The sequence below is a fragment of the Rhamphochromis sp. 'chilingali' genome (assembly GCF_963969265.1).
Source record: "Rhamphochromis sp. 'chilingali' genome assembly, chromosome: 6".
Classification (NCBI taxonomy): Eukaryota; Metazoa; Chordata; class Actinopteri; order Cichliformes; family Cichlidae; genus Rhamphochromis; species Rhamphochromis sp. 'chilingali'.
In genome coordinates, this window is record NC_137933.1 from 20,152,296 (window position 1) to 20,166,197 (window position 13,902).

At 39.1% G+C, this 13,902-nt stretch overlaps 1 protein-coding gene across 1 annotated transcript in view; it reads left to right on the plus strand.

The window, feature by feature from the left end:
• lgr4 (leucine-rich repeat containing G protein-coupled receptor 4) overlaps positions 1-13,902 on the plus strand; it is a gene marked incomplete at its 3' end in the record, with an annotated part of 28,684 nt that overhangs the window by 13,020 nt on the left and 1,762 nt on the right. Inside the window, exons 3-16 of the mRNA XM_080885443.1 lie at positions 3,239-3,310; positions 4,288-4,359; positions 8,341-8,556; positions 9,959-10,030; positions 11,235-11,303; positions 11,804-11,875; positions 12,066-12,137; positions 12,311-12,379; positions 12,463-12,534; positions 12,764-12,829; positions 12,957-13,028; positions 13,119-13,190; positions 13,276-13,401; positions 13,728-13,825. Of these exons, the coding sequence (XP_080741569.1) occupies positions 3,239-3,310; positions 4,288-4,359; positions 8,341-8,556; positions 9,959-10,030; positions 11,235-11,303; positions 11,804-11,875; positions 12,066-12,137; positions 12,311-12,379; positions 12,463-12,534; positions 12,764-12,829; positions 12,957-13,028; positions 13,119-13,190; positions 13,276-13,401; positions 13,728-13,825 (1,220 nt within the window). The remainder of the gene's footprint in view (positions 1-3,238; positions 3,311-4,287; positions 4,360-8,340; positions 8,557-9,958; positions 10,031-11,234; positions 11,304-11,803; positions 11,876-12,065; positions 12,138-12,310; positions 12,380-12,462; positions 12,535-12,763; positions 12,830-12,956; positions 13,029-13,118; positions 13,191-13,275; positions 13,402-13,727; positions 13,826-13,902) is intronic.

Genomic DNA, 13,902 nt, shown 5'->3' on the forward strand with positions numbered 1-13,902 from the left:
TCTTTTTTCTCTTTTGTGCATTGAAATGGTTACATAAAAGTTTCTTTATTTCTGATAATTATAAGTTGCAGAATCTGGCATATTATTTTAGTAAATGTAAGCTTATGTATTTGTTTTTTGTTTTTTTAGTTTCTTTTTAAGTAAAGTTAATATATTACAGTGTAATGAAAATTGTTGAGTTATAAAGTATATAAAGAAGAAATGGTGGTTCTGTGATGGGATTTACTCCGTATTCCTGCTTTTATAACATGGTTTCATTTCTGAGAAGTTGAAGTTCCAGCCATTATTGCTGGGCAGAAGACGATACGGCTCAGATCACGTTCAAATTGTTATTGTTCACTATCAGATGATAAACCAGAGGAGTTCAAATCCAAACCATAGGACTGCGTCTGCTGTGTGTAGATAGGAAATGACGTCAGGCCTGTATAATCACAGGTAACTGTACTAATAGTTGTACAAACAGGTGTGCATTACACATGTGTGGGAGGGGGTCCTTGTTTTGATTTACCCACAGTAGTTTACCAGATAGAAAGTAATCGTGTTGTTTTTATTTACTGCTACAAAACTGTGCATTTTCTAGTGAATTTGCTGTTGACAGAGGCAGACCTGTGGGAGTGGTATTGCACAAGGAAAGGATTTAGCCTTTCCTCAGTGAAATCCATCAAAGCCCTGAGGGGACATGTGCTGAATTTGCTGAAAGATGCAAGAGGCGGGGAACCTTTTTAATGTTGAGAAACCTGAACGATTTGTCAAACTGTGTTTGCGCGTCGTAATTAGCGGCTTGTGACAGTCACCACAAGCTCTGGGTTGTGTGATCGAATTAGCCACATTGGTCACTATCTGTTGGAAATGAACAAGAGTGACTCAACAGTTACTGACAAGATTAATGTCATGTTTGATTTATAGGCGTCTTTATGCGTGTGCCAACTTGCTACAGTCACGACTATACCTGCAGACTGGTCTTTAATAATTAGAAGTCCAAATTCTGTTGCAAGACATCATTGTGACAACCTTTAAGTCGGAAGTGAAACAAATGTTTAGATTTATTGGTTGATTTGTTGGTGTTGTGAATTACGGGCTTCTGCTTTGGAGGTTATAATTGGGTTTGTCTCAAAGTGTGAGGTAGCAGCCTCTAATAGCTGGCAAACATTCACAGTTAATACTAAATGTTAAGGTCATGTTAACATGCGTATCATGCAAGTCCAAAATCAGAATTTGTCAAGTTATTTAGATGACTCTAACAGAAAAAAAGAAACAAATATTGAAAACATGTTTTTCATGCTTTTTGATTTTGTGATAAAGTCAACAGTGGACCCAATTTGACTATTGAAGCAGGAATATTTAATCTGTCTGATTTGTCTGACCAGGAACTTCACTGCTTCATGTATTGCACTTGATAAGCTTGCAGCAAAGTGGCTGTGCCTGATTTACTGTGATGCATAAAATGGCTTGATGGTATTCTGCAATTAAATTGTAATATTTTTAAGTCTGTTTCATGTGAACAGATATAAACTCTAACAGAAAGCAGATTTAATAAGTTTAATATTGTAGATATAGTTTGCTAATCTACAGCACAAGGCCCATTATGTACAAATCTTGCAAGGTTACCTGATGTTTCTTTGTCCGTTGCATCCAGTTTGTACCACTAGAAATCACCACTAAATTACTTAGATAATGACAAAATATCTTTTTCTCAGGAAGGTTCTGTATTAATCATCTGTGGTACAATATGCGTACATGTAACTATAAGAAAACTGCTTAGTGTTTAAAGAACATGTATAACAAAAAAGTATAACACCACAGTAAATGTATGACAGGTTTGTTACTCAGCTCAAACTTCACCATGAGCTCGGCTCATGTGAAGCGCTTCTTAGAAATCCTGTTCTGACCACTTGCAGGCGCACATTTGCAACGCACCGTTGATTTCCCCCAGTAACAAAATGTAAACCCTTGAACTTGAATTTCATTTTGGAAAGTGTGCGATGACGTTATGGCACACGCCATGGTTTAGAAAGTTTCCGCCAAAGGTTTTCCCTCAGATGCCTCAGGGCTTTACAAGCCTGGGGGTAGTGCACAATCCCTGTCAATGATCAAATGAGAAGCACCCAGTCTGATATTTGCTCTCTGGATCCCAGCCCTGCTTGTATCACAACTGATGGTCTTCTGCATGAAGGTCGGGTCAGTTTGACACAGAAGTTAATGTTTTCTCTCTGCATGAGTTTAAGGGCCATGCTAAAGCTGTGACAAATGAGGATGTGCAGGTGGTCAGCACGAGACTCCTGCAGACTGTTCCAACATCTGCAGCAGTGCCGACAGAGACGCAAGACTTCACAAGGAAACGATCTTGAAGGGGGAGAGCGGAAGCATTTGAATCTATTGTGTTTTTTGCTTCTTATGTGTAGAGTTTACTAACTTTCTGACCTGACCTCTTCCTTAATCCAACCAATTAAATTTGTGCACTAAAGTGCACTAACTTTCAAATAAATTTGAACACGTGACATGCAGAGAAAGACAAATTTTAAGTCGGATAAACTGTCTTCTAATACACTCAGCCTTGATTCTCAGGCTCACACCCAGCAGCTCTTGTTGCAGGGAATTTAGCCTGGCCTGACTCGCATTGCAGAGTGATAAATCTGTTGCTAATCTCTCAGACTAGATAGGATACTTGGTCTCTGTATCCCAGTCAGTCTGTCCCATGCTTATTTACACCCATATTTCCTATATATTTCCTGTTTCCAACAGGAAAGGGAGTTGTCCCCTTAGCCTCAAATTATTCATAAATGCTCTGAAGGAGCTGTGTGATGATAAATGTAACAAGGCAGCACTGTTCAAAGGGAATAACTCTGCTTGTGTCAGCCTCAGAGAGGTGAATTATTTTTCACTCTCTCTAAAAAGAGCACTTCATAGTCATGCTTTGGAGGCTCAGAAAGGGATTTAAGCAGGGGATATCCAGGAACAGCTCTAATCTCTCATGGGTGACAGATGAAGTGACAACAGGCCAGGGGCACAGACGCATGTCTTTGACACTCCAGGCCCCGTGTTCACCCTGAGAGCTGGAACATGATATGCAGAGACGCTGGATATGAAGAAGTTCTCAACTGAATGCATAGCTTCAGAAATAAAACAGAGTCTGCAGTTTTCTTACACTCTGTTCTGTTTTTGCTTAAATGCCTCTTGCAGCTTTTGATCATTTGAAAAATGTCTTAAATACAAGTTTGACTCTCTCTCTCTCACCCAGTCGACTTCCAGGAAATGACCTGTCGTTCATCCACCCCGAAGCCTTTTCTGGACTGCATCAGCTCAAAGTCCTGTAAGCATTTGCCTTCTCTGCCAATCTCAACACTCACATACCCCCGCAAACACACACAGACGCACTTACGGCTGTGACAGTGTTTTCTACACACTGGGGGAGAGAGTAAATATTGCAGTTTGCGGGAACATTGTGGCAGTGTCAGTTACTGACAGGCTGGGCATATACTTGGTTTAAACTAAATGTAGTTTTCCACCCCTTCCCCAACTATGACTGTGTATATGGGAATCCCCAACAGAGAACTGCGTACATGCTCTGCTTTAAAAGCTAGAACTCCAAAATTTACATCAGGCAGCACACCCTAGTGTGCTTGCACACAGGGAGTGACAAACAAAGCACAGTCCTGTATTAATCATCTGTGGTACAATATGCGTACATGTAACTATAAGAAAACTGCTTAGTGTTTAAATCCTTTTTTTTTACCTTCTTGTTTATTTTTTTTTAATCCCAAAACTGTCAGTGATCAGAATTTTAGGATCTTGTTGGATCATTCATTGTCCTGCACTTAGCCAAAAGTTCAAAGTCCTGCTGATATACAGGGGAAGTTTTGAATAGAAACTGCAAACAGAAACACATGGAAACATTATATGTGCATGTCAGATCCAGTGATTTATTCATGTTACTTATAAGTACACAAATGAAAATAATTGGCTTCAGGCAGACTAAGTTAATGTTCACTTCAGGTCAGGGTTTCTTCATATTTGTTTGCAAACTTTAGACTTTAGAGTTATTGTTAGACAGGAATGTGATGTTGTTTTAAGTTTATTAAACACACAAAAGTTGTGGGAGATTTTGTAGACTTTAGGTTGTCTGTATTTGCTCGGGGAAACTCCGTTTTCTAAAGCGAGTAATAATAGCCAAAGTGAAGCCACGTGATAGTGTACGAACGGGAACCTCAGGAAATGAATTTATTTATTTTGTAACAAGAGTTGAAATAATTGAAATATTCAGATATATTTTTTCCAATTTGTCCTCAGGATGCTCCAGAATAATCAGCTGAAGACGGTGCCAAACTCGGCACTGAAGAACCTTCACTCTCTCCAGTCTCTGTAAGTCATTTGCATGAACACACGTACACACACACATGCAGCATGTTTAAGCACGTGCCGGGTATTGTCTAGATAAAAATCCTTCAAGGATTCAAGTGGACCTTCCTCTCCTGCATCAACCTTGGAGGAAGCGATGCACAGGCCTGCTCCAGAGATTGTAATAGTTCTTTGTTATTGTATTACAGTGCTGTTTAGATATATTGTTTGATTAGTTATAAAAGGTTGTAAACTTCCAAACGTGGTCTCACAGGGGAAATAAAGTTTAGCCTCAACTCTGGACTGAAAACTGTCTGTTTTGGATTGCTTATGGAAAATGTGAATGGTCAAAAAGTGGAGATGCTGTTTTAAGTCCTGCTATTATTACTATAAACATACAGTGTTTCTATTAGAGAGGCTCAATCAATAACTAAAAAGCCTGTTTCTTCTAGAATTTACAGATACTGATGTGTTTTAAGTGTGTACTTAGGAATATGTACTGTAGTAACAAAGCACTCTTAGTGTATTAAGCAACTTACGGTGTGGAAATGGAATTTAACGTCAAACTAACAAGCCCATCCAAGATGGGTACTCACAAAGATGATAATGAAGCAACAGTAGCACTGCAGGACAGTTTATCTACTATGATATGTAACGATAACATTTGCTGCTGAAAATTTGCATAACAAATGTATGCAAATGGGTCTGTACTGTGCAGCTGAGCTTTTAGTTTCATGTTGTGAAAAACAGGGGAAAAAAATCGGCTGCGCTGATTTTTACTGGGATTATTTTTGGGGGGAGGGCTGTGTTGTATCTTCTTGCTGTGTTGATTAGTTGGCCCACAATTTTGGTGGTAAACATCTATGAGAGGGATCGCTTTTAAATTTACCACAAAGATTCCCAAATGTCAGATAATAAATCCCAGTTACTTTCGCAGTACCGCTATGTGATTCACAGTACTACCGTGTGGTTTAAACTGACTCCCAAAAGTTGTCTTCAGCAACTAATGAATAACTGAGTATCTTGGTTTTCAGCTTGTGCAGTATTTAGGATGTATTGTGTGTTCAGTACTAACTAGTAAACATTTATTTACTAAGCTGCAAAAATTAAGACAGTGACAGTTGTAAGCACTTTACCTCCTGAGCTTCATCGTGTTAGTGTTGACGTTGCAGATGTGTTGCCGTTAGGATTTAGCTGAACGCACAACCAGCATTATGTGTGACCATTAATAAACAAAAACATCAGTTATGTCCAAGTCTTTAAAAACACGTGCTGAATTTTTCTAATAACTGTTCTAGATGTAAGCATTTGTGCTGTAAACTGTATAGCCTTGTTGTCTCATGCCTGAGTGTGTGGTGGAGTTGCATTTATGTTGCGCACCAGGTGGACCAAGTTCTTGTAGATAGTGGCTCCTGTTTAATGTGTGACTGTACACAGAAATTTTACAGTAACTAAAATGTTGAGAGTGATTGTTGAAATGATTTATTTGCCTAATCTGTTTTGAGGCATTTGAACATTCTTTCAGTCATATCACATTCTTATCACTCCGCTGCTGTATTTGTAGGTGAGTCTTATTCAGCCAATCCGTTTCTAACGTTTCTGTTTGTTTCTGGAGTTTTTACGTTTGCTTGTAAGCATCGGCCTTTTCACAATTATCTTTTCCATTAACCCTCATATGTAGTGTCGTTTCACCAACTTCAAAATACCAGTTTCTTCGAGACACCACCTCTCTCCAGCACCGTGCCTTTGAGTTTGACAGAGACTAAAGTAGGAATGCATCCAGCTGGAGAAATGTGCTGAAAATTCTGCCTTCAGCTATAATCACTCCTCTGTATCCCTCCATATGTCCTCCCTTTTCTTTTTTCCGGCTTTCTTCTTCCTTTTTTAACAGATGTCTTTTCTCTGTTGGGGTTTTAGGGTCTGTAGCTGAAGTATTATGCACTGGCAGAGTAAGGACTTGGTTTGTATAAAGCCTGGAGAGAGCTAAATGTCAATCATGTCTGTTTTTCTTACAGGCCAGACACTTGAGGAATTTTGAGGGAGGGTGAGACACTCAGTTAGGGAGGATAGCAGGAGAACGTAACGTGGTTATGGTGAAAAGAGCACTTGTGCATTCATAATACTGTTTAAATCCTTTTTTTTTACCTTCTTGTTTATTTTTTTTTAATCCCAAAACTGTCAGTGATCAGAATTTTAGGATCTTGTTGGATCATTCATTGTACACGCAGATATTGCTTTTTTAAAATGTAAATTCTGTGAATTGTCTACAAAGAATTTGAGTTTGCTATATATGGCTACTAAATAAACATTCATGTCTTAGCTACGAGTTTGTGGGGACGTGGAGAATTTCAGGTGTTTCACTGTTTCTCAGAAGTGAGGGTTAAAAGTAGGCTGTGAGTTAAACCACTGTGGCAAAAGGGCCTGTCTTATGTTCTATAGAACATGCCAAAGAAACATGATGATATAGGTAATTTGCTTTTGACACCACCTAATATACAACATGGATAGTTTAAGAAAACGAGAGAAAGTAAAGAGAAAGATTTCCATTGTTGTCAGTAAAGTTATGAATGTGTTACGCCCCACTTGTTATGTAATTTAAAATAAAACCCCTTTTCTATGAAATTCTGGTATTAGTCTCCATATTTATGTTGCGGCTTTTAAGCCGGGTTGTAACAGAATGTTTACGTGTTTAATACAATTTCTATCCAATTAAATAAAGTAGTAAGTATTAGTAAAAGTACTGGTTCTTATATAGTGCTTTTCTGCTCTACCTGAGCAATCAAAGCGCTTACTTGCCTAATTCACACAAGCAATTTTTACTGTGCGCAAGTGCTTCCTGTCTAACATTCACACTCTGATCGATAGGGCTGCACGATTTTGCATAAAATGAGAATCACGATTTTTTGGCTTAGAATTGAGATCACGATTCTCTCACGATTCTCTTTTCCAGTATAAATATTTATTGCACTTATTAACTCCAAATCAACTTCGTAACAGTTGAGACTGAACATAAAAACAATAAATAAACATAAAAACAACAAATGTCTCACGTTTTGTTGTTGCTGCAAAATGTTGTACTGCTTGAAATTCCATCTCCACCGTTGCTCGACACTGTGTGTATAGAGCAGGTAGTGCAACAATAGAAAAATAGTTGCGGGACGGCACAGTGTAGCATTTGTCGAGGGTGTTGATCATTTTCCTAAATCCCTGGTTTTGCACAGTGTTGATGGGAGCCATATGTTTGGTCAGGTGATAAGTGATAGCCTCCGTAATTTCTTTGTGCCTGCGGGAGTTCGACGTGTATAGGGAAGCGCTGTATAAGGTTCCCGTTATTGATGTTTGGGTGGTTGACTGGGACGGATTTTCTCCTGTCACTTTCTCGTCATCCCTGACGTGCTCTCCGTTGTTTTTTCCCTGCTAATTTTAGCATCACTTGATGGATTGTCGGAGCATTACGGCTATCGTAGGCAGGAGCCTTGCGGAGTGATACGTACTGTGCTTCAACATAATATTACCGTATTGTGTGTGTATAACTTCTTTTTAAGTTTTGTGGATATTAAACATGGTTATGCTGAGGATATGTCAGCCAGTTTTCACTGGAAATGCCTTTTGGTTAAACTGTCAGCAAGGAATTTGCGTTTGCACTGTTAAATTTTTATATTTTTACAGCTGCTTGTTTCAGTGAAAATACATTGATGGGGTTTTTTGCACTAATAAAGTTGTGGAGTTGTAAAGTATTTTGTCTCGCGTCAATTATATTGTCAGTTATATCGTTATCGCAAATTTCCAAATATATTTTGTGATAAATATTTTTGGCCATATTGCCCTGCCCTAATATACTGTATATATATTTGCATAACAAATGTATACCAAGGGCTCAGAGAAAAGCTCAAGAAAATGTAGAGGGTGAAGGTAACGGTGCCATTATTGCAATGTAATTTCTATATGTATTTATTAAATCCAATCCAAAGTACAAATGCGTTTCCTATTTGCTCTGTTTTTTAGTCGCCTGGATGCCAACCATATTACAACTGTTCCAGATGACAGCTTTGAAAGCCTTCAGCAGCTGCGCCACCTCTGGTTGGATGATAACAACCTGATGGAGGTGCCCGTCGGTTCTCTGAGGCACCAGGCGAACCTTCAGGCTCTGACGTTGGCACTTAACCGCATCCTGTACATACCAGACAACGCCTTTGCAAACCTCACCAGTTTAGTTGTACTGTAAGTTATATTAAGCTTCTGTTTAATTGTGGTTTAGAATGAAAATCTGCACAGTAGCATTTGAGCGCAAATGTTTACAGTGTACTTGACAATTGTTCCTGGCCAGTCGGGCCAATGCTGCAGAGTGCAGGGCGGATGATGAACGTCATAGGGCACCAAACCGCCTTGTGCCTTAACTTTAGATGGATATAAATCTATAAATGATCTGTTGATAGTTGGTATAAATATCAAATTATTAACATCATGTTTAAGTAGCCTGCCTGTGAAACAGTTGCCATAAAAGTAAATTCCCCAGGATAGCTAAAGGACCTTTGCATGCAGTTTTCATAGAACTATACACAGAATAACTCAGCAGGAACAACTTGTTGGTGTACTTTTTGGAAAAACTATAATTAAGCAGGCAATGCGACTGCAAACATTCACATGGCCTGAGGGAGATGCCAAAGTGAAACTCCTCGGGGGTGGGTTGTCAATAAGATCAGGACGATTCTCAGGTTATAATGCCAGCACATGTTAACTCTCTATAGGGTGAGTTTAGCTATAGTTTAAAGGTACTTAAGTTTCTGAGTCATGTGTAAATCTCTTCTACTTGGCTGTATAATTAACATCATGTTAGTAAAATCTAAATGTATTGCCTGTGTTCCCATCTGAGTTAAGTAAGCTATAGTATGTATTTTTTCATATATCATTTGTATTATTCTGTCATCACAAGTCAACATAAAATACCTTTCTTTGAGCTGAGCTTTAGCTATCAATGTATCCTCAGCTTGACTGCGGGTCAAACTCCAAACACAGACATACCATAGTTTATTTCCACAGCTTACAGCTTAATAAGTCAGCTAAACAGGTCGCTACTCATTCTCTGCTGTGTTTATGCACGAGGGCGTTTTTGCAGTGAAACGAGCCACAGGCACTGGACATCGCAAATCAATGTTAGCAAAATCTTTGTAAAAGGAGCTTGATGCTGAGCAGTGATGCAGAAGTTATGTTGTTTTATGTATTAAGGGAAATCCTAAAACCATCCTTTGCCAGGAGCTTGTACAAAAATGCGTTGCACTGCGAATCCAAGGGATTGTTCCAGACCTTTTTTTTTTACTGCTGCTGTTATATGTTCACATAAACACACGCTCAAGAACACACGCATTGAGTGGCATTGCTGCAGGGTTAGTATAAACACGTCAGAATAAACAGGAAGAAAAGACCTTGAATCTATTAGGCGAGGAGGACTCTTTGCATATACACATACAGCACAGACACCTGATTCACAAGCGCCATTCAGAAATCATGCATGGGATATTTTTGCAAAAGCTAAAAAGTAAATTAAAACCCACGAAGAATGATTGAATTATTTTATTTCTCTTTGGTACGACGGTCTTGCAGATCTGTGTTTTACCTTTTTCAGGCATCTTCACAACAACAGAATCAACGAGATAGGAGACAACTGTTACTCTGGACTTGTAAACCTGGAGACGCTGTAAGTACACAGCAGTATGGTAATTGTTGTCGTGTGTGTGCGTGCGTGCGTGTGTGTGTGTGTGCGTGCGTGCGTGTGTGTTGGTGCTCCCACCCTCCTGTGCTTCAGTCCTCCAGACATCATTGTGTCCACTTCCTCCTTTAATTGCTCTAGGATAAATAGAGCAAAGTACATGATGCTTATCAAATCTGCCCTCCCACTGTTCACTTCCTACTGCCACAGAGCCATGAAAAACCTTTCAGTGACAGCCGTACCTCCTGGCAAATGGTTACTGTACAACACATAATCTGGTGGCACTTGCTCTGAGCCATTGTTGGTATTTACAGACACAATGACACAGCACAGGGGACACAAGTAAGCTTATAAAACTAGTGCAGTATTACATTTCAACAGTTTTTTTAATGTATCTTTTTTCTTTAAGTGTGTAATATCTGTGGAGGCAGGAGGTTTAGCTGCTGACAGAAAGGTTTGGTAAGGACTTGAAGGGCTTTCTTTGCTTTTGCTGAATAGTGATTCATTCATACATTCAGGGGCAGACTCATTGTGGGTTATTGCATATGTTTATTAAGCAAAGAAAAATGCTTATGACTGAAACTGAATATGTCACAGTTCTGGAACCTGAACAAGGATATTGTCAACAATATTTATTTTTTTGCTTAAAATATGAACCGAGTAATAAATTGATTAAAAATGAATTATTAACTAGTTTCTTACAACACAGTGTACTTGGAAGCATTCAGTATTTTAATATTTAATAGATTAATGTGCTTTTGTTATATTTAGAGAAACGAGCAGGGGTTTTTTCTGGAGCTAGGCCTTTGGGGGAAGAAACAGGCTCAATTGATCAGTAGATCATTAGAGGCAATAAGTCTCTGTTACCTTATTTGACAGAAATCAATGCATTTCCCCATTATGTGTGACCATTAATAAACAAAAACATCAGTTATGTCCGAGTACATGAAACCCCAATTAACAAAAGTGTTTATAAAATATTTACAGGGCTGATAATTTTCCTTTGACTCTGGCTAAAATGTGTGTGTGGGGAGGGGGGCACGCAATATTGCGTGACTCTGTGCTGGCCTTAGTCACAAAACCAGTCTTTCCTCCTAATTGTAGATGTCCTTGTTTGAATGTTGCATTGATTTTTGGATGCGAAACAGGATGGATGAAACTGCACTGATTTCCTGTGTCTCTCTCTGTCTAGAGATCTTAACTTCAACAACCTGAAGGTTTTTCCCAAAGCAATACAGGCCCTCCCCAAACTGAAAGAGCTGTGAGTATACTGCCCCATTTCTACTGCCCGAGAAAGACATTTTGTACTGTTACTAAAGTCAGGAAACTTTTAATGCCTCACTGAGGCAAGTTGCTGTCTTTTTTTCTGGTTTAAAAAAGGACAGATGTGTAATGAGGAAAATATTAATTATATTAAATATTAGAGGATTAGACACATGTATACTGAAATTATTTTAAGCTACCTTCATTTCTGTGACTGTTTCTGTTTGTCACACACAGAAACAAAATATTCTGTTGACTTTAATGCTGTTACATCGTTATATATCTGAGCTTTTACCTTTTGGATATGATGTTTAAAGAGAAATAGATAACATGTTTTTTTGATAAAAGTTTTTTTTAAAGCATTTGACACTCACTGATAGAATCATTATGTCTTTTTTTTTTTTAAAACTTTGGCTTAGAGTATGTGAAATTAAGTAATGTGTATGCCACGTGTTGAACTGTGGAAAGTTTACTGACACTGCCACCTTCTCTCTTTAGTGGGTTTCATAGCAATGATATTGCTTCCATACCCGAGGGGGCCTTCCACAACAATCCCCTGCTGAAAACCATGTAAGGTCCAACTCTCCCCTCTGACTTGCAGACACTCATTTATAAACAGACATGGCACACTCATAGCTTAACTTTGTAAATACGCCATATACAAGTTTGAGGCTTCAGAAAGATGAATGTCCAGAAGATGGTGCCATTCTTGCATAGTGAATGACTTTTGCTTTGAATTCTCCCCCCTCTGCTCTCCCAGACATCTTTATGACAACCCTCTGTCGTTCGTGGGCGCGTCAGCTTTCCAGAACCTGTCCAGCCTGCACTCACTGTAAGTCCCTCCGTCAGGCTCAACTCCTGACAGATGGTAGTGCTGAATAAAAATATATGAAAAAGGCAATTTGAATGTGCTCTAAGAGTCAGTCAGTCTTATTTAAGTCACACCATCTCACACTTTGATCTCTGTAATAATGATTTAACTATTCTTCAAACTTGTGTTTTCAGAATGTTGCGTGGCGCCAGTATGATGCAGGACTTCCCCATCCTTACATGGACTAACAACCTTGAGAGTCTGTAAGTGAACTCAGATGTGGCATCTTTCTCTGCTTGTGCGATTTTTGTGTTTCAGAAGTGACTGAGTAGCTTTTCATATTCAGGACCCTCTCGGGCACCAAGATATCATCCATACCCACTGATCTGTGCGAGGACCTCAAAGTGCTGCGAACGCTGTAAGAAACATTCTCTTTCCTGTTACCCACAGCAGGTAATTGATCATTAGGAAAATACAAAGAGAGCAGAGTAGGTCGAACAGTGCATAGTGTTTTAGTAAGGTCTGTGCACTCATTTTTACAGACCAGTGATCACTGAATGGAACAGTCCAACCTTTTTGTCTTTGTTCTTTCATTTTAATTTGTCCCAGTTGTGCAGTTATTGAAGCTGTTTCTTTTCCTCCATCAGCGACATGTCCTACAATGAGATAAAACAGTTACCTTCCCTCCAGGGCTGCACCCAGCTGCAGGAGATGTGAGTGAAGATCGAAAAGCCATTACACAAAAGAAAGCTTTAAAAGGCAGAAAAAATAAACAAATAAGGCAATTAAAGAAATGTTTGCTTGTTTATAACCTGATAAAATTATGTTTCCCATTTACAGAAACTTTCAGCACAATCATATTGAAAAAATTAACCGAGACACTTTCCAAGGTCTCTCTGCTCTCCGTTTACTGTAAGTCCACTTAGTCATGCACTTCCTTGATGCAATATAAACAAATGTTTTTATGCCTGATTTGTGAATTCACTGAGTTATGTTACACAGAGACCTGAGTAGAAATGAAATCCGAGTTATCCACAGAGATGCTTTCCTCACCCTCAGGGCGCTCACCAACCTGTGAGTAGGACCTTCAGTCACACTGTTTGGTGTCACTCTCTGTGCCCTACAAAATTAAACTGTCTGTGTGCAATCATTTCTGCAGAGACCTGAGTATGAACTCTCTCACTGGGATTCCAACAGCTGGACTGAGCGTGCTCAGTCAGCTGAAACTCTCCGGGAACCCGCAGATGAAAAATGTGCTAACTGCAAATAACCTGCCTAAACTCAGGTGAGAATGACGCTGTGTAGGCTGAGGACATGTAAGTGTAAAATACACTTGCATGCTTAGACAAAGAGGGCAAGTAGTTTTCAAGAACTGAAAAGCATACATGGTGCACACAAGTATAAACTGAACAGTTATCCCTCAGTACAGCAAAGAGAAACAAATCAACAATGGTATAGAAAAACTGAGGAAAACACAACAGCTTCCACGAATGAGGAGGCTAATCCACATCTAAATACTACTATTGGAAGCAATCAGAAGGGCCAGAAATGTATATATGACACTTAAATCTGCCAGTGCTATTAAATGATAAACATTTTCTTTTTTTTAAGGTCCATTTCTGTCCCTTACGCCTACCAGTGCTGTGCATTCGTTGGATGTGACTCAGTGACGACTTCTTTTGAGAAAGAGCACATGAAGAAAACTGCAGGTGGGGATGGCGGACATGTTAACTGCATGTGTTATTGAAGTAAAAAGATTGTTTGCAGTGTTAGTGTTACTCCATCT